The 27178-nt window shown below is 46.2% G+C and overlaps 2 protein-coding genes across 4 annotated transcripts in view; one reads left to right on the top strand and one right to left on the bottom strand.

The window, feature by feature from the left end:
• The window catches only part of ANAPC7 (anaphase promoting complex subunit 7), a 31293-nt gene extending 14309 nt beyond the window's left edge, over window positions 1-16984 (bottom strand). Inside the window, exons 1-4 of one of the 3 annotated variants that reach the window (XM_032168710.2) lie at window positions 16764-16984; window positions 8812-8998; window positions 7873-7992; window positions 389-500 (exon numbers count right to left, since the gene is read on the bottom strand). In XM_032168710.2, coding sequence (XP_032024601.1) covers window positions 389-500; window positions 7873-7992; window positions 8812-8998; window positions 16764-16966 — 622 coding nt within the window. In that variant the 5' untranslated portion in view covers window positions 16967-16984. Of the gene's footprint in view, window positions 1-388; window positions 501-7872; window positions 7993-8811; window positions 8999-11373; window positions 11487-15105; window positions 15454-16763 lie in introns of those variants that run through there. The other 2 variants (XM_058425403.1, XM_058425402.1) reach the window with 2 other exon arrangements.
• LOC116477946 (large ribosomal subunit protein eL37-like) lies at window positions 12052-12415 on the top strand. Its single transcript, XM_032761913.2, has one exon. It carries the CDS (start codon window positions 12064-12066, stop codon window positions 12355-12357), a length of 294 nt encoding a protein of 97 aa, XP_032617804.1. The 5' UTR covers window positions 12052-12063; the 3' UTR covers window positions 12358-12415.
• Window positions 16985-27178: the final 10194 nt, after the last annotated feature.

The raw sequence follows: 27178 nt of genomic DNA, 5'->3' as shown, positions 1-27178 counted from the left end.
GCCTCCTGAGTTCAAGCGATACTCACGTCCCAGCCTCCCAAGGAGCTGGGACTACAGGCACGCGCCACCATGCCTGGCTAATTTTTGTATTTTTAGTAGAGACGGGGTTGTGCCATGTTGCCCAGGCTGGTCTCGACCTCCTGAGCTCAGGCAATCCACCCACCTCAACCTCCCAAAGTGCTAGAATTACAGGTGTAAGCCACCATGCCCGGCCAAAAACCATAATTAAGTATTTCTTGATTGAATATGTGACAACAGGAATCCTACTAAATCACTCTCTGGAGGGGAACTTTTAAAAAAATAAAGTTATTCTAATATACAGGCAAGACTGACAACTACTATCTTTGACAGTAAACATGCCATGAAAACAGGCAGAAAATATCTTTACCTAGAATGGCATCAAGGGCTAATGGGCACTGCCTTAGCACCTCCTTATAGCTGGTGACTGAAGGGCGCTCCTGACCAGCCTTCTTGTACAGGTTTGCCAGCATCATGTTTATCTGTATAAACACAAATAACAGATAGTAAAATAAGTGTATATTGCAAAGAAAATCTCTCACTATGAAAAAGTCCTAATTTTCATTACCAGTTATTTACTTTTTACTGGAAAATCTACCCACAACCCTGTGCAAATAAAGGGAGACTGACCCCATTCTTCAAAAGAAAGAAGAAATCGGCCGGGCACGGTGGCTCACACCTGTAATCCCAGCACTCTGGGAAGCTGAGGCGGGCGGATCACGAGGTCAGGGGATCGAGACCATCCTGGCTAACACGGTGAAACCCCATCTCTACTAAAAATACAAAAAATTAGCCGGGTGTGGTGGCAGGCGCCTGTAGTCCCAGCTACTTGGGAGGCTGAGGCAGGAGAATGATGTGAACCCGGGAGGCGGAGCTTGCAGTGAGCCAAGATCATGCCACTGCACTCCAGCCTGGGCTACAGAGCGAGACTCCATCTCAAAAAAAAAAAGAAAGAAATTACTACCCTTCCTTTCCCTAGCTCCTCCCACCCCTAAGAGGAAAGTCACATTACCTTCCCACAAGGCCCAGTAATATCTGAACAAAAGATGCTGCCCTCTGGAAACTGGAATAACATTCATTTAAGAAATGGTAGAGAATGCTAGTTAACTTGATTCTTTCTTGATCTTAAAACAGAAGATGAACTATCTCACATAAGAAAGTGAGAAACTCTTGACATAGCTAGTTAAGAAGTATCAGATCAGTTTTTCCTAAAAAAGGAAATGATACAGAAAGACAGATAAAGAAGTATAATATTTGGCTTTTTTCTGACAATTCGACTTGTGGCTAGACTCTAGCCTTTCTAACACTTAAGGCTTTGGCCTGTAGGTACTAACTCACTAAAGTAATGCTACAAAAATCAGCTACACTATTCAAATCCAGTGAGTGCAGACAGCTGCATTTTAGCATAATTTAAATATGTAACTTTGTAAAGCTAAATTAAAATAACCCTACCTAACATGCAACTGGGAAACTTGAGAAAATCTAAAAGTTCTGGCCGGGCGCAGTGGCACATGCCTGTAATCCCAGCACTTTGGGAGGCTGAGGTGGGTGGATCACGAGATCAGGAGATCGAGACCATCCTGGCTAACATGGTGAAACTCCGTCTCTACTAAAAAATGCAAAAAATTAGCTGGGCGTGGTGGCAGGTGCCTGTAGTCCCAGCTACTCGGGAGGCTGAGGTAGGAGAATGACGTGAACCCGGAAGGCGGAGCTTACAGTGAGCCGAGATTGCGCCACTGCACTCCACACTGGGAGACAGAGCGAGACTCCATCTCAAAAAAAAAAACTAAAAGTTCCAAAGAATGTAGAAGTTATAGGCAAGTGATAAAAGACCTTCCTAATAGTACACAGATAAACACAATATTCCAATTTAAAATTAGATTTTTTTTTTTTTTTTTTTTTTGAGACAGATCCTCTGTCACCAGGTGGATAGTGGGCAATCACTCATTCCAACCCGACCCAGTCTCCTCTGCCTCAGCCTCTCCAAGTGGGATACAGGCCCCCCACAAGCTTGCTAATTTTTTTTTTTTTTTAGAGACAGGTTCACCTGGTCGGACTCTGACCTTGTGATCCCCCCCGCCAAGCGTGAGCCACTGCGCCCGGCCTTTTTTTTCTTTTTGAGACGGAGTTTCATGTTTGTCACCCAGGCTAGAGTGCGATGGCGTGATCTCGGCTCACTGCAACCTCTGCCTCCTGGGTTCAAGTGATTCTCCTGCCTCAGCCTCCTAAGTAGCTGGGATTACAGGCACCCGCCACCATGCCCAGCTAATTTTTTTTTTTTTGTACTTTTAGTAGAGACGGGGTTTCATCATGTTGGCCAGGCTGGTCTCGAACTCCTGACCTCAGGTGATCCACCCACCTCAGCCTCCCAAAGTGCTGGGATTACAGGCGTGAGCCACCGTGTCTGGCAAAATTAGTAGATTTTAAACACAACAGTAATTTGCTAGATCATTAACCTAAGGAAGCAGTCAATGTGAGGGCACAAAGGAAAAAAGGTCAACCCCCAATCTCCTCGATTATCTGTGGCTTGGTATGCCAGATATTTACTAGAAAGAGTGGCTCTAAAGATAAAGAACATCTGTTCCAATTATAGACCTACATTATATAAAACAATCTAATATAGCATTAATTCACACTAATTCAAACAACAGAATAATGAAATACTAAAAATTATTTTTTACTTGGCCTCAGATTTTCCATATTAGGCTACTATTTTGAAAATGCAAAGAAAAATAGTTAAAGGAAAACTCCAGGATTGATGTCAATACTTGTAAAGAATAAAAAGTTAAATTTAAGATCCTTTCTTGACTGCTGGTTATATTAACAAACTATGTATGACTGATGGACTATCTGTCTCAACAAATAACAAAATTTCCTTTAAGCTACTCGACTGTCACTTTAAAAGAATGAGTTTTGAGTAATACCTAATGAAAAAGTCAATTATTGGCCGGGCGCGGTGGCTCACACCTCTAATCCCAGCACTTTGGGAGGCCGAGGCGGGTGGATCACGAGGTCAGGAGATCGAGACCAGCCTGGCCAACATGGTGAAACCCCGTCTCTACTAAAATACAAAAAATTAGCCAGGTGCAGCGGCATGCGCCTGTAGTCCCAGCTACTCAGGGGGCTGAGACAGGAGAATCGCTTGAACCCAGGAGGCGGAGGTTGCAGTGAGCTGAGATCATGCCATTGTACTCCAGTCTGGGCAACAGAGACAGACTCCATCTCAAAAAAAAAAAAAAGTCAACTCTTTTAAAAATAGATCCTCACTTAAGAACATCATAAAGCCACATGCCACCAGTTACAAACACAAGCAGTCATCATTTTCTAAAAACTGAGTACGAAATTCTATGTTGGTATGTTTACTCTTAAAAGGTGAAGATCTACCAAGATTTAATAATCTAACACTGGAATTTTCCTTTAAAATGTGAGGGAATATGTGGCGATGTTTACCATACATTAACAGACATTAATTTATACATATTTTGACTCACTTCCTTGTCCTTTACACAGACTGAGAAGCCAGTTAACTCCCTAACGGACAAGAAAGAAAAACTGTAAATGTTATAGGTTTATGTTTGAGGCACACATCTTTGCTCCTAGCCGTAAGAGCACTACAGAATGAAGGATACGTACTGCTGACAAATGCAGACTCATACAGTTGCTCTAAGAATGATGGCAATGAAAATCAAGCAGTGGATGCTATAAAGCTGAGATGCTTTGCCATTACTATTTCCAAAAAAAAAATGTCCTACAAATATCCACAGGTCATTACGAAGGAGATTATGGTATATTTCTAATAAAGTAAGGAACAGTATCCTTCAAAGTTTATAATTAAAATGGCTTCTTGGCCGGGCGTGGTGGCTCATGCCTGTAATCCCAGCACTTTGGGAGGCCAAGGCAGGCAGATCACCTAAGGTCAGATCGAGACCATCCTGGCCAACATGGTGAAACCCCGTCTCTACTAAAATGCAAAAAAGTAGCCGGGCGTGGTGGCGCACGCCTGTAGTCCCAGCTACTCGGGAGGCTGAGGTAGGAGAATCGCTTGAATCCGGGAGGTGGAGGTTGCAGTGAGCCAAGATTGTGCCACTGCACTCCCGCCTGGCGACACAGGAAGACTCCACCTCAAAAAAAAAAAAAGGCTTCTTACGAAAGGAAGATACCTTGAGTATTGCAGCAGACATTCTTAATCTGTGCAAAAAGATTATTCTTGGAGTAAGAGAAGACTTTCACAGGTTACCAGAACAGGATTTAGTATACAGCATCCAGGCTTATTATGAGAGAGGTTAATTCATAATAAACTTTCAAGTATTTTTAATAGCAGGCACCATCATACTGAAGAAATAGCTTCAAAAACTCAGAAAATAGTAAGTAATACCTTAATATGAGGAGGTGCTTAAACATGTTCTCATCAAGTTTTGTTAAAGTTCAGCAAGACTTGGATGAAGCAGCACTAACTAAAATACACCAGGCCCCTACTGCTTAGATTTCGTATCTTTTAAAGGCAGGAGGATGCACACGTCATTTTACCTATAAAATTCCTTATTGTTAAGCACAAGTTGCAAAAAACAGTTTTTCTTTTTTTTTTTTTTTTTTTTTTTTTGAGACGGAGTCTCGCTCTGTCGCCCAGGCTGCAGTGCAGTGGCGCAATCTCGGCTCACTGCAAGCTCCACCTCCCGGGTTCATGCCATTCTCCTGCCTCAGCCTCCCAAGTAACTGGGATTACAGGCGCCTGCCACCAAGCCCGGCTAATTTTTTGTATTTTTAGTAGAGACGGGGTTTCACTGTGGTCTCGATCTTCTGACCTCGTGATCCGCCCGCCTCGGCCTCCTAAAGTGCTGGGATTACAAGCGTGAGCCACCGCGCCCGGCCACAAAAAACAGTTTTTCAATAAAATGAGCAAGGCAGGAGACATGACAGTATTATTAGAATATTAAATACTGATATATTCTCACATTCATGAATTTATTTGGTATTTATAAAAGTAACAGAAAAAATACTATTCTTCTCATTTTATAAATAAAAAAGTAGTAAAGCTCACAAATTGGTAACTTGCCCAAGTTCACACTGCACACAGCTTGTATGCCCCTAAACTCAAACTAGACACCAGATCTTTTTCACTGCAAGCTCCGCCTCCCAGGTTCACGCCATTCTCCTGCCTCAGCCTCTCCGAGTAGCTGGGACTACAGGCGCCCGCCACCATGCCCGGCTAATTTTTTGTATTTTTAGTAGAGACAGGGTTTCACCGTGGTCTCGATCTCCTGACCTCATGATCCGCCCGCCTCGGCCTCCCAAAGTGCTGGGATTACAAGCGTTAGCCACCGCGCCCAGCCTTTTTTTTTCTTTTTTGAGATGGAGTTTCACTCTTCTTGCCCAGGCTGGAGTGCAATGGCACCATGTCAGCTCACCGCAACCTCTGCCTCCTGGGTTCAAGCGATTCTCCTGCCTCGGCCTCCGGAGTAGCTGAGATTACAGGCACGCGCCACCACACCCGGTTAATTTTATATTTTTAGTAGAGACAGGGTTTCTCCATGTTGGTCAAGCTGGTCTTGAACTCCTGACCTCAGGTGATTCACCCACCTCGGCCTCCCAAAGTGCTGGGATTACAGGCATGAGCCACTGTGCCCAGCTGACACCAGATCTTTTGATTTTAGTTAAAGGTGTTTTCTTCACTATAATATGCTGCCAAATCAAACACAAAGACATATTCTACATATAAATAAGGATAAAAGAATCTTACGGTATTAATTTCGAAAACAAAGGAATAAAACCACCCCCATTACCAAATGTGTACACCTATGGAAGGCAAAAAATGAAGTTCTAAAAAAGTATTTTTGCCACCTGCAAGTGTTTTGCAAATAAATCATTATTTCCTATAACAAGAAATATCAAAGGCTTCTCTGTCTATGGAGTAGCCATTCCTTATTCCTTTATTTTATTAATAAATTCACTTTCACTTAAAAACAAAAACAAACATGAAGAGGCCAGGTGCAGTGGCTCCTGCCTGTAATCCCAGCAATTTGGGAGGCTAAGGTGGGAGGACAACTTGAGCCCAGAAGTTTGGGACCAACCTGGGCAAATAGTGGAGACTATCTCTATTAAAAAAAAAAAAAAAAAAAAAGGCCGGGCACAGTGGCTCACGCCTGTAATCCCAGCACTCTGGGAGGCCAAAGTGGGTGGATCACCTGAGGTCGTGAGTTCAAGACCAGCCTGACCAACATGGAGAAACCCCGTCTCTACTATAATTACAAAATTAGTTGGACATGGTGGTGCATGCCTGTAATCCCAGCTATTTGGGAGATTGAGGCAGGAGAATTGCTTGAACCCAGGAGGCAGAGGTTGCACTGAGCTGAGATTGCGCCATTGCACTCCAGCCTGGGCACCGAGAGCAAAACTTCCTCTCAAAAAAAAAAAAAAAAAAAAAAAATAGCTGGGCATGGTGGCTCACGCCTGTAATCCTAGCACTTTGGGAGGCTGCGGCAGATGAATCACAAAGTCAGGAGTTCAAGACCAGCCTGGCCAATATGGTGAAACACCGTCTCTACCAAAAACACAAAAATTAGCCGGGCGTGGTGGTGGGTGCCTGTAGTCCCAGCTACTCAGGAGGCTGAGGCAGGAGAATCACTTGAACTCGGGAGGTGGTGGTTGCAGTGAGCCGAGATCGCACCACTGCACTGCAGCCTGGATGACAGAGCAAGACTCTGTCTCAAAACAAAAAAACAAAACAAAAAAAATAGGCTTGGAGTGGCGTCTCACACCTGTAATCCCAGCACTTTGGGAGGCCAAAGTGGGAGGACAGTTTGAGCCCAGGAGTTTGAGACCAGCCTGGGCAACACAGTGGAACCCTGTCTCTACCAAAAATAAAACTGGCCAGGTGTGGTGGCTCCCGCCTGTAATCCCAACACTTTGGGAGGCCAAGGTGGGCAGATCACCTGAGTTCAGGAGTTCAAGACCAGCCTGGCCAACATGGCAAAACCCCATCTCTACTAAAAATACAAAAAAATTAGCCTGGCGTGATGGCAGGCGCCTATAATCCCAGCTACTCGGGAGGTTGAGGCAGGAGAATCACTTGTACTTGGGAGACGGAGGTTGCAGCGAGCCCCCATGCTATTGCACTCCAGCCTGGGCAACAAGAGCGAAACTCCAACTCAAAAAAAAAAAAAAAATAGCTGGGTGTGGCAGCATGCAACTGTAATCCCAGCTATTTGGGAGGCTGAGTTGGGAGGACTGCTTAAGCCTGGGAGGTTGAAGCTGCAGTGAGCCAGGATCACAACACTGCACTGTAGCCTGGGTGACAGTGAGACTCTGTCTCAAAAAATATTAAGTTAAACATAAAAAAAAGAAAAAACAAAGAATAAGCATGTGTACGGCCGGGCGCGGTGGCTCACGCTTGTAATCCCAGCACTTTGGGAGGCCGAGGGGGGTGGATCACGAGGTCAGGAGATCGAGACCACGGTGAAACCCTGTCTCTACTAAAAATACAAAAAATTAGCCGGGCGTGGTGGTGGGCACCTGTAGTCCCAGCTACTCGGAGAGGCTGAGGCAGGAGAATGGCGTGAACCTGGGAGGCAGAGCTTGCAGTGAGCCAAGACTGCGCCACTGCACTCTAGCCTGGGCGACAGAGCAAGACTCCGTCTCAAAAAAAAAAAAAAAAAAAGGCATGTGTAGTATTCTCCAGCTATCATTTTCATCAGCTGGATTTTCAGGGTCCCCCGCCTCCACTCCATGAAGAGGAAGAAAATGAGAATTAGAATCATGGGTAAAATGTTCACATGGACTCCTTAATGCATGAGAAAACATGGAGGGAGGGAGCAGGGTTAGGACAGCTGAGGAGAAAAACATAAACATTCAACTTACTTTGGGAGTTCTTTGTCTTGAAGGGATCCCATCAAGTATAGCAATGGCATCTTTATCTTGTTTTAGCATTGTATAACATTCAGCCATTTTGTATTTCACTTCAATTTCAGATGGAAGACACTAAAAGACAATGGAAATATCTATTTGAAACATTATTCCAACAATATGACAGTTCTTCAAAACGTTAAACATAGAGTTATCATATGACCCAGCAATTCTTTTTTTGTTTTTGTTTTTGTTTTTTTTTTGAGACAGGGTCTCTCTCTGTTGCTTAGGCTGCAGTGCAGTGGTGCAAACATGATTTACTGCAGTCTTAGACTCCTAGTCTCAAGCGATCCTCCCACCTTGGCCTTCTGAGTAGCTAGGACTAAAGGTGTGTACCACCATGCCCAGTTTTGTAAAGACAGGGGTCTCACTATGTTGCCAAGGCTAGTCTCAAACTCCTGACCTCAAGTCCTCCTACCTCCGCCTCTGGAAGTGCTTGGATTACAGGTGTGAGCCACTGTGCCTGGCCTCATCTTCTACATCTAATCAGCTATCATCTAAATCAGTGGTCCCCAACCTTTTTGGCACCAGGGACCAGTTTCATGAAAGACAATTTTTCCACAGATGGTGGGTGAGGGGGTGGTTTCAGGATGAAACTGTTCCACCTCAGATCAGGCATTAGTCAGATTATAATAAGGAACACACAACCTAGATCCTAGCATGTGTAGTTCACAATAGGGTTTGTATTCCTATAAGAATCTAATGCCGTAGCTGATCTGACAGGAGGCGGAGCTCGGGCAGTAATATTCACTAGCCCTCCACCTACCTCCTGCTGTGCAGCCTGGTTCCTAACAGACCAGGTACTGGGGCTTGGGGACCCCTGTTCTAAATTCTTGGGAGTCTTTCTCAAAAAAAAAAAAAAAAAAAAAAAATCACAATTCTATCTCCAATTACCTGACTTTGTGGAGTAGATGCAGAATTTCCAGTTGAAGGTCTCACTTTTGAAGTTTTACTTAGCGCTTTCTTCTGCTGTAAAGCCATGGTATACTTACTCACAGCATTCCGATATTCCTTATCATGAAAGAGAGAATCTGCATGATACACCAAAAGCTGGTACTTCTGAGATGGGGAGAATAACTCACTAGAAAACAAAAGAGAAAATGTAATACATCTTTTCCTCCCTTTCAATCCAAGCTCCCCCAACTTTTTTTTTTTTTTTGAAATAGATTCTCACTCTGTCACCCAGGCTGGAGTGCAGTGGCATGATCTCGGCTCACTGCAACCTCCATCTCCCGGGTTCAAGTGATTCTCCTTCCTCAGCCTCCCGAGTAGCTGAGATTACAGGCACATGCCACCACACCCAGCTAATTTTTGTTTTTTTAGTAGAAACGGGGTTTCGCCATGTTGGCCAGGCTGGTCTCAAACTCCCGACCTCAAGTGATCTACCTGCATAGCCTTCCAAAGTGCTGGGATTACAGGCGTGAGCCACCATGCCCGGCCACCAGGCCCTTTTAACAGTCTGATATATATCTATCCATACTCTCATATTAAGATGAAGTATAGAGAAACCTCACCACTTTGAATCGTTTTTAAAAATAGGCTGCACAGGCTGGGCGCGGTGGCTCACGCCTGTAATCCCAGCACTTTGGGAGGCTGAGGGGGGCGGATCTCAAGGTCAGGAGATCGAGACCATCCTGGCTAACGCGGTGAAACCCCATTTCTACTAAAAAATACAAAAAATTAGCTAGGCACAGTGGCAGGCGCCTGTAATACCAGCTACTTGGGAGGCTGAGGCAGGAGACTGGCATGAACCCAGGAGGCTTGTAGTGAGCCAAGATCATGCCACTGCACTCCAGCCTGGGCGACAGAGCCAGACTCCATCTCAATAACAACAACAACAAAAAAATAATGCACAAAAAGAAGTTTGAAAAGACCTGAAAGCTCTTCAAATACTAAATAAAGGCCGGGCACGGTGGCTCACGCCTGTAACCCCACCACTTTGGGAGGCCGAGGCGGGCAGATCATGAGATCACAAGACCGAGATCATCCTTGCCAACACAGTGAAACCCCAGCTCTACTAAAATTACAAAAATTAGCTGGGAGTGGTGGCAGGCGCCTGTAGTCCCAGCTACTCGGGAAGCTGAGGCAGAATTGCTTGAACCCAGGAGGTGGAGGTTATAGTAAGCCGAGATCACGCCACTGCACTCGCACTCCAGCCTGGCGACAGAGCGAGATCTTGTCTCAAAAAAAAACAAAAAACAAAAAACAAAAAACAAAACCCAAAGAAAATGCCACTATAAAAGGAGAATGGGGGGCTGGGCGTGGTGGCTCATGCCTATAATCCCAGCACTTTGGGACACCAAGGCAGGCGGATCACCTGAGGTCAGGAGTTTAAGACTAGCCTAACCAACATGGTGAAGCCGTCTCTACTAAAAATACAAAATTAGCCGGGCGTGGTGGCGCATGCCTGTAATCCCAGCTACTCAGGAGGTTGAGACAGGAGAATCACTTGAACCCGGGAGGCGGAGGTTGCTGTGAGCCGAGATTGCACCACTACACTCCAGCCTGGGCGACAAGAGTGAAACTCTGTCTTGAATAAAAAAGAACGGGAAAGCCAATGGGATAGCAAGAGGATTGGCCTTGATAAAAGTTTATTTAGGCTGAGCTCAGTGGCTTGCACCTGTAATCCGAGCACTTTGGGAGGCCAAGGCAGGCAGATCACTGAAGGTTGGGAGTTTGAGACTAGCCTGGCCAATAAGGTGAAACCCCGTCTCTCGTAAAAATACAAAAATTAGCCAGGTGCGGTGGCGAATGCCTGTAATCCCAGCTACTTGGGAGGCTAAGGCAGGAGAATGACTTGAACCTGGGAGGCAGAGGTTGCGGTGAGTCGAGATCATGCCACTGCACTCCAGCCTGGGTGACAAGTGAAACTCCGTCTCAAAAAAAAAAAGAAAATACAAAAATTAGCCAGGCATGGTGGTGCATGCCTGTAATCCCAGCTACTTAGGAGGCTAAGACAGGACACTCGCTTGAGCCCAGGAGACAGAAGTTGCAGTGGGCTGAGATCATGCCATTGTACACCAGCCTGGGCAACGGGGAATGAAACCCTGTCTCAAAAAAAAAAAAAAAAGTAAACCTCACTAGCACTAGAATTATTACCTCCTTGAGTCTCAGGGATTTCAGGACAGTGTAAAGGAACCAATGTTTTAAAACTATTTATTTAACCTTGAGTATTACAGTCAAGAATTATAACTGCCTAGAAGTTGACCACCATTCCTAATGACGAATTCATATTTTCAACCTCCAATTCCACTCCTTCCCAAATAAGAGGAAGAAGTTTACTGTTTTTCTTTGACAAGTAAAAGCTATAGCAGGCCGGGCATGGTGGCTCATGCCTGTTGTAATCCCAGCCCTTTGGGAGGCCAAGGCAGGTGGATCACCTAAGTTCAGGACCTGACCAACATGGAGAAACCCCGTTTCTACTAAAAATACAAAATTAGCCCGGTGTGGTGGCACATGCCTGTAATCCCCGCTATTTGGGAGGCTGAGGCAGGAGAATCACTTGAATCTGGGAGGCAGCGGTTGTGGTGAGCAGAGATAGTGTGCCATTGCACTCCAGCCTGGGCAACAAGAGCCAAACTCCATCTCCAAAAACAAAAACAAGAAAAACAAAGTTATAGTTGCTTATATGAAAGAACAGAATGAGCTGAATAATTTTTTTTTTTTTTTTTTGAGAAGGAGTCTTACTCTGTCGCCCAGGCTAGAATGCAGTGGCACAATCTCGGCTCACTACAATCCCCGCCTCCAGGGTTCAAGCAATTCTCCTGCCTCAGCCTCCCGAGTAGCTAGGATTATAGGCGACTGCCACCTCGCCCAGCTAATTTTTGTATTTCTAGTAGAGACGGGGTTTCGCCATGTTGGCCATGGCTGGTCTCAAACTCCTGACCTCACGATCCACCCACCTCAGCCTCCCAAAGTGCTGGGATTACAGGCGTGAGCCACCGTACCTGGCCGAGTCGAATAATTCTGTAGATAGTTAATTTCTCAACAAGCTAGGCACAGTGGCTCACACCTGTAATCCCAACACTTTGGGAGGTTGAGGTGGGAAGACTGCTTGAGCCTAGAGTCTGATCAACATAGTGAGATCTTGTCTCTTAAAAAAAAAAAACAAAAAAACAGCTTTCTGGTCTCGGCCGCAGAAGCGAGATGACGAAGGGAACGTCACCGTTTCGGAAGCGTCGCAATAAGACGCACACATTGTGCCGCCGCTGTGGCTCTAAGGCCTACCACCTTCAGAAGTCGACCTGTGGCAAATGTGGCTACCCTGCCAAGCGCAAGGGAAAGTATAACTGGAGTGCCAAGGCTAAAAGACGAAATACCACCAGAACTGGTCGAATGAGGCACCTAAAAATTGTATACCGCAGATTCAGGCATGGACTCCGTGAAGGAACAACACCTAAACCCAAGAGGGCAGCTGTTGCAGCATCCAGTTCATCTTAAGAATGTCAACAATTAGTCATGCAATAAATGTTCTGGTTTTAAAAAATAAAAAAAAATAAAAAAATAAAAAAATACATTAGTATGATTTGATTAGTATGATTTATCATATATTAGTATGAATACCCTTTGCAGGAGGAAGGGACAATTGGAGAGTGATTACTAACAGACACAGAGTTTCTTTTTGTTGGGATAATGAAAACTTTCTGGAGTTAGATCATGGTGATGATCATACAATTTTGTAAATACACTAAAACCCACAGAATTGCATTATTGTGGCCATGTGCGGTGGCTTATGCCTATAATCCTAGCTACTTAGAGGCTGAGGCAGGAGAATCGCTTGAACCTGGGAGGTGGAGGTTGCAGTGAGCCAAGATCCCACCACTGCACTCCAGCCTGGGTGACAGAGAGAGAGACTCTGCCTCAGGCAAAAAAAAACCCAAAAAAACAAAAAACGGGGCCGGGGCGGTGGCTCACGCCTGTAATCCCAGCACTTTGGGAAGCTGAGGCAGGTGGATCACAAGGTCAGGAGATCGAGACCATCCTGGCTAACACGGTGAAACCCTGTCTCTACTAAAAATACAAAAAATTAGCCAGGTGTGGTGGCAGGCGCCTGTAGTCCCAGCTACTTGGGAGGCTGAGGCAGGAGAATGGCGTGAACCTGGGAGGTGGAGCTTGCAGTGAGCCAAGATAGTGCCACTGCAGTCCGGCCTGGGCGAAAGAGGGAGACTCCGTCTCAAAAAAAAAAAAAAAAAAAAAAAAACGGCCAGGAGCGGTGGCTCATGCCTGTAATCCCAGCACGTTGGGAGGCCAAGTAGGGAGGATTACCTGAGGTCAGGAGTTTGACCAGCCTGGCCAACACGTTGAAACCCCATCTCAGGCCGGGCGTGGTGGCTCACGCTTGTAATCCCAGCACTTTGAGAGGCCGAGGCGGGTGGATCACGAGGTCAGGAGATCGAGACCACAGTGAAACCCCGTCTCTACTAAAAATACAAAAAAAATTAGCTGGGCGTGGTGGCGGGCGCCTGTAGTCCCAGCTACTCGGAGAGGCTGAGGCAGGAGAATGGCGTGAACCCGGGAGGCGGAGCTTGCAGTGAGCCCAGATCGCGCCACTGCACTCCAGCCTGGGTGACAGAGCGAGACTCCGTCTCAAAAAAAAAAAAAAAAAAAAATTAAAAAATTAAAAATTAAAAAAATTAAAAAAAAATTAAAAAAAGAAACCCCATCTCTACTAATAAGAAAATTAGCCAGGCGTGGTGGTGGGCGCCTGTAATCCCAGCTACTTGGAAGGCTGAGGGAGAACTGCTTGAACCCAGGAGGCGGAGGCTGCAGTGAGCCGAGATCACGCCACTGCACTCCAGCCCTGGCGACAGAGCGAGACTCAGTTTCCCCAAAAAACAGAAAAAAACAACAAAAAAAGAGTATAGTCTAGATGACTTAAGTTTTCAAACTCTGTGATTCTATGTATGTAGTGAGAAATAACCATTTGATGCTTAGATACAAAAGTATTATTACACCCACAGAAAGCATTCAGATATTCATATAACACACATGTCTACTTACACATGCATAAGTTATCTCTCTAATGATACACGAAAAAATAGTTATTGCCTCTGGAGAAAGGAAATGGTGGGGTGAGGTTCAAGACTCAGGGAAAGATACTGATCTGCATGCCCCTCCTCCACTGTTTGAATTTAATAATGTCTATTCCTATTCCACAAGAAATTTTAAAGTATACATCATGAAGGTCAGAACTTAAACATGTCCTGAAGCTAGGAAACTGCCAATCTAACCTAATATGAAAAAGCATGGGCTAAACTTCGTCTAGCCAGAGAATTAAACTGTTTCAAACTATCCTGTAACATCTTTAAGAACTAAGAGTAGTAACTAGGGCCTAAATCTCCAAAAGTGGAAACTGTATGCTTTCACACATCACTCAGAACCAAGTGAAAGGCTCCAGAATAAACACATAAGGCTGACAGAGACCAGGGCTCCTGTCAACATGAAGTGGATGGTGGCAAAATGACCGGTCTCACTAGTAAGGTCCAAAGCATATTAATGAGGCCGGGCTCGGTGGCTCACGCCTGTAATCCCAGCACTTTGGGAGGCCTAAGTCATGGGGATCACTTGAGGTCAGGAGTTTGAGACAAGCCTGGCCAGCATGATAAAACCCCATCGCTATTAAAAAAAAAAAAAAAAAAATTAGCCAGGCTTGGTGGTGCGAATCTGTAATCCCTGCTACTCAGGAGGCTGAGGTGGGAGGATCACTTGAGCCCGGGAGGTGGAGGCTGTAGCGAGCCGAGATTGCACCACTGCACTCCACCCTGGGCAACAAAGCAAGACTCTGTCTGAAAAGCAAAACAAAACAAAACACCAAAGCGCACTAATGAAAATCCAATGGGCAGCAGCAGCTGCATCGTAAGCACTTAAAGGACTTTTCCCTTCTGACCTAGACCAGCTTCTATAGCAGGCCAAACACTAATACATCTACAGAGTAGAAGTTTCCATTATAACGCCATTTGGAGGTAGCAGACTGGTGGCTCAGAATGGAGACTCTCCAGTCAGAGAAGATCAGGTCCAGGCATCGTACTCCTCCATTTATTGGATGTGTGAACTTGGACAAGGGTATTTCACCTCCCTGAGGTTGTACTCACTTCCTCAACACACTCAATAAGCATGTGAGTGCTTACTGTGCACAGCCACTGCGCTTTCAATTGGTGGGTGATGCAAACGGTAGAAAAGTGGGAGTACCCGAGAGTCCTGGGAGTCAGAGAAGGCTCTTTAGGAGAAATATCCAGGCTAAAACCTGAAAGAGGAGGCAGCGCTGAGATGAGGACCGTCGCAGCAGGAACAGCAAGTACAAGGGCCCAGAGAAGAGAACACGCTTGGTGCATTCAAATAACACAAAGAGGCCAGGCGCGACGGTTCACGCCTGTAATCCTGAAACTTTGGGAGGCTGAGGCGGTGGGATCACCTGAGGTCAGAAGTTCAAGACCAGACTGGTCAATATAGTGAAACTCCGTTTCTACTAAAATTACAAAAATTAGCTGGGCGTGCGGTGCTCGCCTGTAATTCCAGCTACTTGGTTGGCTGAGGCAGGAGAATCGCTTGAACCCAGGAAGCGGAGGCTGCAGTGAGCCAAGATCGCGCCACTGAACTCCAGCATGGGCGACAGAGCGAGGCTCTGTCTCAAAAAAATAAAAATAAATAAACAAAAACAAATAACAGACAGAATAGCCAGGGAGGCTGGAGAGCAGTGAACAGAGTAATGAGATGAAGATGCAAAGAGTGGAGGGCAGATATTTGCCTTCAGAGGCCACGGGAAAGAATTTTCATGAGTGCAATAAAGGATTTTTTTTTTTTTTTTTTTGAGACGGAGTCTCGATCTGTCACCCAGGCTGGAGTGCAGTGGCGCTATCTCGGCTCACTGCAAGCTCCGCCTCCCGGGTTCACGCTATTATCCTGCCTCAGCCTCCGGAGTAGCTGCGACTACAGGCGCCCGCCACCACGCCCTGCTAATTTTTTTTCTATTTTTTTAGTAGAGACGGGGTTTCACCGTGTTAGCCAGGATGATCTCGATCTCCTGACCTCGTGATCCGCCCGCCTCGGCCTCCCAAAGTGCTGGGATTACAGGCATGAGCCACTGCGACCGGCCAATAAAGGATTTTAAGCAGGAGAGGGACATGCACTCAAGGATGGAATCAGCCCAGTGCTTCAAAGAAACAAGAAAGCCGCCACGCCCACCCATTAATGGAGTCTCCCGTTTCCTTTTTCTAAGACAGGCTGTCGTTCTGTCGCCCACGGTAAAGGACAGTGATGCGACCACGGCTCACTGCAGCCTCGACCTCCTGGGCTCAAGAGATCCTCCCGTCTCGGCCTCCCAAAGTGCTCGTATTACAAGCCTGAGCCACCGCGCCCGGCCCCGTTTTCAGGGGTTTCCCAAGGCGAGAAAGCGGACCCTACTGATACACTTAACGGGGGGCCCAATCTCAGATGCGGGGGGCTAGCACATAAAAACCAGGAGGCTGGGTCCCTGAGCTGCAGCGAGAGAAAAAAACGTTCTTCTGGAAGGAGCCGAGAGGGAAGGATTCAGCCTAGCGATGTGACGGTCGCGCTGCTCCGCGACAGGTGCCTCAGGAAACCCTCGCCTGGGTCGTCCTCAGAGCCTCTGCCTTCTATGTCTCCAAGCCGCCGCTGGCCACATCCCCGCGGGGACTTGAGGCCGGCACCCAGTGAACCCAACTTGCGCTCCGAGGTCTGCTCCGCTCCAGGACGCCCTCGCAGACCCCGGAGCCTCCGCTGGCGCCGGCGGCCGTTCCTTCCCGCCTGTTCCCACGTGCCCTGAGCCCCAGCTCCCAGACCGCCGCCGCTTTCTCCTCAGCCCCAGGCAGCTCCCCGCCTCAACTCACGGGTTGTTATTACTCATTGTAAGTAACAAGCTGCTGAGGAGCCGCACGTTGGAGTGCAGCCCCGCGGCCGCCATGTCCCGCACGTGGTCTATCACATTCATCGTGCTCTGCAAAGCCGCTGGCAGCGGCGGCAGCACTGACTCAAAAAACCGGTAGAGGATCCTTAGGGAAGACTCTAAAATGGCGGCGTCGCCGGGGTCCATCAGGTCCACAGGCGGCACCACCCCCAAGCAAGAGGTAACTACTGAAGTGCCCGAATAAAAAGAAACTCGAGTCCCTGCTCCTGTGGTGGTCCCTTTCAGGTGAAATGAGTTGTTATTTTTACGCAAAAATTACGTCATCATCCTAAACTGCAAATTTTACCGAGGATTTACAATGAGACAAAAGACACCTTAGTAAGACTACTCGGTCAATTTGAATGAGTCTGAGAGAAATTTGTGCCTCTCAGAAGTTAAAATGTGTGGGCATTTACCAGAAATAAAATACAGTAAGGTGACGAAAAACGCTCCAACTGGAATTAAATATTCTAATCGGGCGCCAGGAACAGACCTAACGGCTTTTACAGTCGCGCATGCGCACCAGGCTGGAGCCGCCGCGCCCCTCCTCAGGTGTTTTGTGTTCCTGCCAAAGTCAGGCTTCCGCCCTGGAGGAACTGCTTGGTTCGAGGGGCATATTTCACCATGTAAAATTATTCCCTAGATCCGAGGAAATAAAGGCTGGATCCAGGAATTAGCTGATACGCATATAAACCAGCATGTGTCTGGCACACTTAACGTTTTACAAAAGTTTTACACAAGTTATTGGACGTTCACAACAATCCATAAAGTTGAAGTTGTCATTCCCTTCCCACAAGGGAAGAAACTGCCTGCTTAAATTTTGTGCTCAGGTTGTTAAATGGTAGACTTGGAATCAGATCGACTGGTTAATTATGTTGGATCGCAAACTCAAATGTATACAGGGACCAGGGAGGTAACTGAGCCAATGAGGCAGTTTAGGTAGTTGAGAGTCCGAATATTCTCCACAATCATCCTCTCAGATCTAGCCTATCGCTCCTTTCTTGAAGGAGACAGTCGTTTTGGTCTATATTTTGTTTTCATTTGATTTTTACAGTAATAGATGCAAAAAAAATGCTCTGAAAAAATCACGGTGTATATTCATCAGTCAACTTTTTCAGCTCTTACATTTTGTCACAGTCGAAGCTCCTGTAGATCCTTTTCCCATCTCATCCCCTACTCTAGTTTCCTGGATGTATGAGACCTTCTATTTGATTTTGGTGGGCATCATCACTGTGAACTTTTTTTTTTTTTTTTGAGTCGGGAGTTTTGCTCTTGTCGTCCAGGCTGGAGTGCAAATTCTCAGCTCACTGCAACCTCCGCCTCCCGGGTTCAAGGAATTCTCCCTGCCTCAGCTTCCCAAGTAGCTGGGATTACAGGCGCCCGCCACCACTGTCATGTGCGTCTGTGTGAAGAGATCACCAAACAGGCTTTGTGTGAGCAACAAGGCTGTTTATTTCACCTGGGTGCAGGTGGGATGGTAGCAGCACCAGCCACAGACAAAACTCCTCAGACACTGAGTTAAAGAAGGAAGGAGTTTATTCAGCTGGGAGCATCAGCAAGGCTCCTGTCTCAAGAGCCGAGCTCCCCAAGTGAGCAATTCCTGTCCCTTTTAAGGGCTCACAAGTCTAAGGGGGTCCACGTGAGAGAGTCGTTTGAGCAAGCAGGGGGTATGTGACATGCACCGGTGGTCAGAGTGAAACAGAACAGACCGGGAAGTTTCACAATGTCTTTCTATAATCTATAGATAACATCAGTTGCTAGGTCAGGGGTCAGTTAAGGCAGGAACCGGCCATTTTCACTTCTTTTGTGATTCTTCAGTTACTTCAGGCCATCTGGATGTATATGTGCAGGCTTGGGCTCAGAGGCCTGACATTCCTGTCTTCTTATGTTAATAAGAAGAATAAAATGAAATAGTTGTAAAGTGTTGGGGCGGCGAAAATTTTTGGGGATGGTATGGAGAGATAATGGGCAATGTTTTTTAGGGCTGCTTCAAGTGGGATTGGGGGCAGCGTGGGAACCTAGAGTGGGAGAGATTAAGCTGAAGGAAGATTTTGTGGTAAGGGATGATATTGCAGGGTTGTTACAAGGAGCATTTGTTGTATAGAATGATTGGTGATGGCCTGGATGCGGTTTTGTATGAATTCAGAAACTAAATGAAAGACACAAGGTCCGAATTAAGAGAAGGAGAAAAAAAGGTATAACTAAGAATTGGGAAGACCCAGGACATCCAATTAGAGAGTGCTCAAGGGAGTTCAGCATAATTACTTGCTTGGTTGGTGAGTTTTTGGGCTCTATTCTTGACAGAGTCCTCCTTTTTAAGTTGGAGGCTGAGCTTGGTGAGGTGTGTTTTTAAAAGACCATTAGTTCATTCTACCTTTCCTGAAGATTGAGGACAGTAAGGGGTATGAAGTTTTCACTGAATACCAAGAGCCTGAGAAACTGCTTGGGTGATTTGACTAGTAAAGGCCAGTCCGTTATCGGACTGTATAGAGGTGGGAAGGCCAAACCGAGGAATTACGTCTGACAGAAGGGAAGAAATGACCACGGTGGCCTTCTCAGACCCTGTGGGAAAGGCCCCTACCCATCCAGTGAAAGCGTCCACCCAGACCAAGAGGTTTTTTAGTTTCCTGACTTGGGGCATGTGAGTAAAGTCAATTTGCCAGTCCTGGGCGGGGGCAAATCCCCGAGCTTGTTGTGTAGGGAAGGGAGGGGGCCTGAACAATCCCTGAGGAGTAGTAGAATAGCAGATGGAACACTGAGAAGTGATTTCCTTGAGGATAGATTTCCACAACGGAAAGGAAATGAGAGGTTCTAAGAGGCGGGCTAGCAGCTTGTAACCTACATGGAAGAGGTTATGAAATGACGACAGAATAGAATGGGCCTGTGAGGCTGGAAGGAGATATTTTCCTTGGTCCAAGGACCATTTGTCTTGTGTGGGAAGAGATTGATAGGTGGAAGTTTCAGTAGAGGAGTAGGTGGGAGTGACCAGATGAGAAGGAGAAAAATTGGCTGTGAGGGACAGAAGTTGGAAGGCTAAGCTGCTTCTTTAGCTACCTTGTCAGGGTAAGTGTTGCCCTGAGCGTTGGGATCTGATGCCTTTTGGTGGCCCTCGCAATGAATGACTCCAGCTTCCTTTGGAAGTAAAGCGGCCTTGAGAAGAGTTTTTACTAAAGAGGCATTAATGACAGAGGACCCTTGAGTAGTGAGGAAACCTCTTGCAGCCCATATAACAGCATGGTGGTGTAGGATATGGAAGGCATATTTAAAGTCAGTATAAATATTGATGCCTAGTCCTTTTGCAAGAGTGAGGGCCTGAGTTAAGGCAATTAGTTCGGCTTGCTGAGAGGTAGTGCAGGGGGGCAGAGCAGTAGCCTCAATGATAGATGTGGAAGATACTATAGCATAGCCTGCCTTTGCTGGTGAGTGGCGATTAGGCCTGGTGGAACTGCCATCAATAAACCAAGTGTGATCAGGGTGAGGAACAGGAAAGAAGGAAATATGGGGAAATGGAGTGAATGTCAGGTGGATCAGAGAGATACAGTCATGGGGGTCAGGTGTGGTATCCGGAATAATGTGGGGGCTAGCCTAAAACAGTAAGGTCAAGTTGTTTGGACAGAAAGGCTACAGAGCACAGTCCCAACTCTTGTGCAAGAATTTTGACCACACAGCCCTGTACTTTGGCTGTGTGTAATGAAAAGGGTTGGGCTGAGTTAGGGAGAGCTAGTGTGGGAGCAGCTTCTAGGGCTGTTTTTAAGGAATGGAAAGAGGAGTGGCAAAAGGATTTAGGATCTATGGAGTCAGCTAGGTTTGCTTTTGTGAGTTTATATAACGGTTTAGTCAGGATGGTAAAACTAGGTATCCAAAAGTGGAAGTACCTAACAATGCATAGGAAGGAAAGGAGTTGTTGTTTTGTAGAAGGGATTGGGGTTTGGGAAATTAGCCAGACACAATCAGCAGGGAGAGCACGTGTGTTTTCACAAAGAATTATGCCAAGATAGGTAATGGATGAGGAAGAAATTTGGGCTTGACTAAAGTAATGGGAGCCGGCCGGGCACGGTGGCTCAAGCCTGTAATCCCAGCACTTTGGGAGGCCGAGGCGGGTGGATCACGAGGTCAGGAGATCGAGACCATCCTGGCTAACACGGTGAAACCCCGTCTCTACTAAAAATACAAAAAATTAGCCGGGCGTTTTGGCGGGCGCCTGTAGTCCCAGCTACTCAGCAGGCTGAGGCAGGAGAATGGCGTGAACCGCGGGAGGCGGAGCTTGCAGTGAGCCGAGATCCCACCACTGCACTCCAGCCTGGGGGACAGAGCAAGACTCCATCTCAAAAAAAAATAAATAAATAATAATGGGAGCTGTCTGTGAAGCCTTGTGGCAGTACAGCCCAGGTAATTTGCTGAGCCTAATGGGTGTCAGGGTCAGTCCAAGTGAAAGTGAAGAGAGGCTGTGATGAAGTGTGCAAAGGAATAGTAAAGAAAGCATGTTTGAGATCCAGAATAGAATAATGGGTTAATGGAGGGGTTGTGGAGGGAGGTATTGAGGATAGGAGAGTATATGGCTTTGGCACCATGGGTTGGATAGGCAAGACAATTTGGTGGATAAGGCACAGATCCTGAACTAACCTGTAAGACTTGTCTGGTTTTTGGACAGGTAAAATGGGGGAATTGTAAGGAGAGTTTATAGGCTTTAAAAGGCCATGCTGTAACAGGCAAGTGATAACGGGGCTTTAATCCTTATAAAGCATGGCAGGCTAAGGGTGATTAGGTTTTAATGGGCTGGTAAGGGGTGCATGATCGGTCTCCAAGGAGGGAGTAGAGGTGTCATATACTTGTGGATTAGGGTGGGGAGATACAAGGGGAGGATGTGAAGGAGTCTTTGAACTGGGGAAAAGGGCAATAATGAGGTGTGGCTGTAGCCTAGGAATAATCAGGGAAGCAGATAATTTAGTTAAAATGTCTCAACCTAATAAGGGAGCTAGACAGGTGGGGATAACTAAAAAAGAGTGCATAAAAGAATGTTGTCCAAGTTGGCACCAGAGTTGGGGAGTTTTAAGAGGTTTAGAAGCCTGGCCGTCAATATCCACAACAGTTATGGATGCAAGGGAAACAGGCCCTTGAAAAGAAGGTAATGTGGAGTGAGTAGCCTCCGTATTGATTAAGAAGGGGACGGACTTACCCTCCACTGTAAGAGTTACCCAAAGCGTCTGTGATGGTCCTGTAGGCTTCCGAGGTGATCGGGCAGTGTCAGTCTTCAGCCACTAAGCAGAGAAGATCTGGGAAGGAGTCAGTCAGAGAGCCTTGGGCCAGAGTTCCAGGGGCTCTGGGAGTGGCTGCTGGGTTGGACAGTCCAATTTCCAGTGGGGTCCCGCACAGATGGGACATGGCTTAGGAGGAATCCCAGGCTGCGGGCATTCCTTGGCCCAATGGCCAGATTTCCAGCACTTGAAGCAAGATCCTGGGGTAGGCGGTGTCAGGTCTCTGAGCCCAAGCTAAGCCATCATATCCCATGTGGCCCGCACGTATACATCCAGATGGCCTGAATCAACTGAAGATCCACAAAAGAGATGAAAATAGACTTAACTGATGAAAATACACCATTGTGATTTGTTCCTTCCAATCTAACTGATTGGATATAGTCTACCCTGCCCTTAAGAAGATACTTTGTAATATTCTCCCCCTCCCTTAAGAATGTACTTTGAGGCCGGGCGCGGTGGCTCACGCTTGTAATCCCAGCACTTTGGGAGGCCGAGGCGGGCGGATCACAAGGTCAGGAGATCGAGACCACGGTGAAACCCCGTCTCTACTAAAAAAAATACAAAAACTTAGCCGGGCGTGGTGGCGGGCGCCTGTAGTCCCAGCTACTCGGAGAGGCTGAGGCAGGAGAATGGCGTGAACCCGGGAGGCGGAGCTTGCAGTGAGCCGAGATTGCGCCACTGCACTCCAGCCTGGGCGAAAGAGCAAGACTCCGTCTCAAAAAAAAAAAAAAAAAAAAGAATGTACTTTGTACGCCTATCCCAAACCTATAAGAACTAATGATAATCCCACCACCCTTAGCTGACTCTCTTTTTGGACTCAACCTGCCTGCACCCAGGTGAAATAAACAGACTTGTTGCTCACACAAAGCCTGTTTGGTGGTCTCTTCACATGGATGCGCATGACAGGCAGTCCTGGAGGAATGCCTGGCCTCTGCGGTTCAGGCGTTTGGAAGTTCTTGTGTACTGGTGATGTGGCTGGGGTTTGTCTCACAGTGGAGGCAAGGAATTGCAACTCAGAAATACGTTGCTACTTGGCTGCCTCTATTATTGTACACCTTGAAGGTGAGGTTAATTAAGTCCTGTTGTGGGGTTTGAGGGCCAAAATCTAATTTCTGGAGCTTTTTTTTAATGTCAGGAGTGGGTTGGGTAATAAAATGTATATTGAGAATAAGACAGCCTTCTGGCCCTTCTGGCCCTTCTGGGTCTAGGACGGTAAAGCGTCTAAGGGTTGTTGCCAAATGGGCCATGGACTGGACTGGATTTTTATATTTGATGAAAAAAAGCCTAAACGCTAACTGATTTGGGAAAGGTCGGATAAAGAAAAAGGAGCACTAACCTTGACTATGCCTTTAGCCACAGCCACCTTTTTAAGAGGAAATTGTTGGGCAGGTTGGGGAGGGCTAGTTGTGGAACAAAACTGCAAGCCGGACCGGGTGTGAGGAGGGGAGGTGATAAAAGGATTATAGGGTGGGGGAGCGGAGGCTGAGGAAGAATTGGGACCTGGCTCGGCCTAGTGAGGAGCAGCCTGGGGAGGAGAGGTCAGATGGGTCTGTAGAAAAGGAAGATTCAAAAGACTCAGCAACGCTTTGGGTTGGGACTGAAGGGACAGGCGAGAGGGAAAGAAGGAGGATTTGGGACAAGTCACATTGGGAACAGAGACTAGGGAGGGACCGATGTGTAAAAGAATGCCTGGACGTCAGGCATCTCAGACCATTTGCCCATTTTTCGACAAAAATCATCCAGGTCTTGTAAAATGGAGAAATCAAAAGTGCCATTTTCTGGCTATTTAGAACCATTATAAAGTTTGTATTGGGGCCAAGTGGTGTTGCAGAAGAAAATAAGATGCTTAGGTTTTAGGTCAGGTGAGAGTTGAAGAGAGTTTAAGTTTTTAAGAACACAGGCTAAAGGAGAATATGCGGGAATGGAGGGCGGAAGTTTGCCCATAGTGAAGGAGGTGAGTTTAAAGAGAAAGGTAGAGACATGGAGAAGGGGGTGGTGAGCAGCCCTGGGCTGCAGTGTGGGTGAGCAGCCAAAGCAGGAATCCCTGCCACCAAGGGAATATGGGTGAATGACCAAGGCAGGCATCCCTGCAGTGATCGGACACCAATGAAGTGTGGGTGAATAATCAGGCAGGCATCCCCACAGTGATTAAACACCAAGGGAAGACTGTCTTCCCGAGTCCGTGACCGGTGCCAGAGTTTTGGGTCCATGGATAAAATGTGTCTCCTTTGTCTCTACTAGAGAGGAAAAGAACTGGAATTGGAATGACAGGGAAATTGAATTCCCAACATCAGGTGATCCGCCCACCTCAGCCTCCCAAAGTGCTGGGATTACAGCCCTGAGGCACCACGCCTAGCCTTAAATACTTTTTCTAAATATGTATATATCCAAAAACAATATATAACATTGTCATCTTGATAAATGGCAATTGACATCACCACTCAGCACATTGGGAGGAGCAGGAAAGTTGTAACAAACTGGAGTATGCCCTATCTACAGGGGCAGTTGCAACTTAATTTCAATATATTAGTCCCAGGCAGCTGGGAATTTTCTGTATCATTTGACTTTTCAAAAGAATTCATAGTTATAAATCTGGATTTTAAAATTTGAAGTATCCCTTTTTTTTTTTTTTTGAAACAGTTTCACTCTGTCACCCAGGCTGGAGTGCAGTGGCACGATCTTGGCTCACTGCAACCTCTGCCTCCTGGGTTCAAGCGATTCTTCTGCCGCAGCCTCCTCCCAAGTAGCTGGGACTACAGGCATGTGCCACCACATCCAGCTAATTTTTGTATTTTTGGTAGAGACCGGGTTTCACCATGTTGGCCAGGCTGGTCTCAAACTCCTGACCTCAAGGTGATCCACCCGCCTCCGCCTCCGAAAATGCTGGGATTACAGGCGTGAGCCACTGTGCCTGGACAAGTATTCCAATTTTTAAACATTGGCCAAAATGAAAATAACAAGAACTTTCTATGTATAGAAAACCAAAGCCTTGAAACATATTGTTTATACACTATCAGAAGAATGGATACATTTTGCTACATTTATGCAAGGAAATGCTATGCAACATTTAAAACATAAGTGAACTCTAACACATGAATTAATGTTAACATGGATAAATGTAAAAAGGTATATTGAACGACTAAAGCAAGTTGTAGAATTGTATCACTCTATGATATCATTTAAATAAAGTTTGAAAATGTACAGGATATTATACATTGTTTTTGTATACATACATATTTAGGAAAAGTATTTAAAAGTTCACAGAGAAGATGCCCACCAAAATCAAATTGAAGGTTACATCTAGGAAACAAGAATGGGGAATGAGATGGGAAAAGGATCTATGGGAGCTTCAACTGTGGCAAAATGTAAGAGCTAAAAAAGTTAAATGATGAAGATACAGGTATTCTTTTTTTTTTTTTTTGGAGACAGAGTCTCACTCTGTCACCCAGGCTGGAGTGCAGTGGTGCCATCTTGGTTCACGGCAACCTCCGCCTCCCAGGTTCAAGCAATTCTCCTGCCTCAGCCTTCCAAGTAGCTGAGACTACAGGTGAGGGCCACCACGCCCAGGTGATTTTTTGTATTTTTAGTAGAGACGGGGTTTCACTGTATTAGCCAGGATGGTCTCGATCTGACCTCGTGATCCGCGTGCCACTGCACCCGGCTGATACAGGTATTCTTTACATTGTCCTCCATAAATGGCACTGGGGAGACATTAAAAGCATAGAAATAGGCACTAGACTGCCTGGGTTTAAATCTCATTTTTGCCATTTATTATCTTAATTTTAAAGTCACTTAATTTTCCAGAACCTTAGTCACCCCTTCTGTGAAATGGGGGAGATATAACAGCACTTATTTAATGGGATTGTTGTAAAGATTAAATTAATTCATGGTGGGAAGCTTATTAAGGGCAGCATGGTAGAAGTGATCCACCCCAGGGCATAGGTTAGAGAGGGGTAGGTTGCACCACTGCGCACTCCAGCCTGGGCAACAGAGCAAGACTCCATCTCAAAAAAAAAAAAAAACAAACAACAACAGGCCAGGTGCAGTGGCTCATGCCTGTAATCCCAGCACTTTGGGAGGCTGAGACATGTGGATCACCTGATGTCAGGAGTTCAAGACGAGTCTGGCCAACATGGTAAAGCCCTGTCTCTACTAAAAATACAAAAATTAGCTGGGTGTGGTGACAGACAACTGTAATCCCAGCTACTTGGGAGGCTGAGGCAGGAGAATTGCCTGAACCCGGGAGGTGGAAGTTGCAGTGAGCCAAGATTGTGCCACTGCACTCCAGCCTGGGCAACAGAGCAAGATTCTGTCTCAGATAAATAAATAAATAAATAATTATAATATTATATAATATATTATTTATATTTATATATATTATATTGCTCTTGCCATATTGCCCAGGCAGGCAATATAATATATAAAATATATTATAATATATACAACATAAACTGTAATAATATTATGTATAATATAATAAAAATAATAAAATAGGCCATGTATGGTGGCTCAGGAGGCTGAGGCAGGAGGATCCCTGAGCCCAGGAGTTTGAGCCAGTCTAAGCAACACAGGGAGACCCCATCTGGAAAAAAAAAAAAATAGGACCGGGTGTGGTGACTCACGCCTGTAATCCCAGCACTTTGGGAGGCTGAGGCAGGCAGATCACGAAGTCAGCAGATGGAGACCATCGTGGCCAACACGGTGGGTGAAACGCCGTCTCTACTAAAAATACAAAAATTAGCTGGGCGTGCCGGGCGTGGTTGCTCATGCCCGTAATCCCAGCACATTGGGAGGCCGAGGAGGGCAGATCACGAGGTCAGGAGATCGAGACCATTCTGGCTAACACGGTGAAACCCCGTTCTCTACTACAAATACAAAAAATTAGCCAGGCATGGTGGCGGGCGCCAGTAGTCCCAGCTACTTGGGAGGCTGAGGCAGGAGAATGGCATGAACCAGGGAGGCGGAGCTTGCAGTGAGCCGAGATTGCGTCACTGAAAAATATAATTATATATATATTACTTTATATATATATTACTTTATATATATTACTTTATTTTATTTTTGAGATGGATTTGTCTATCACCCAGGTTGGATGATCTTCTGC

The sequence above is a fragment of the Hylobates moloch genome, unplaced genomic scaffold, assembly GCF_009828535.3.
Source record: "Hylobates moloch isolate HMO894 unplaced genomic scaffold, HMol_V3 SCAFFOLD_12, whole genome shotgun sequence".
Classification (NCBI taxonomy): domain Eukaryota; kingdom Metazoa; phylum Chordata; class Mammalia; order Primates; family Hylobatidae; genus Hylobates; species Hylobates moloch.
Note: the sequence above shows the minus strand (reverse complement) of the source record. Positions and strands in the feature narration are given on the sequence as shown.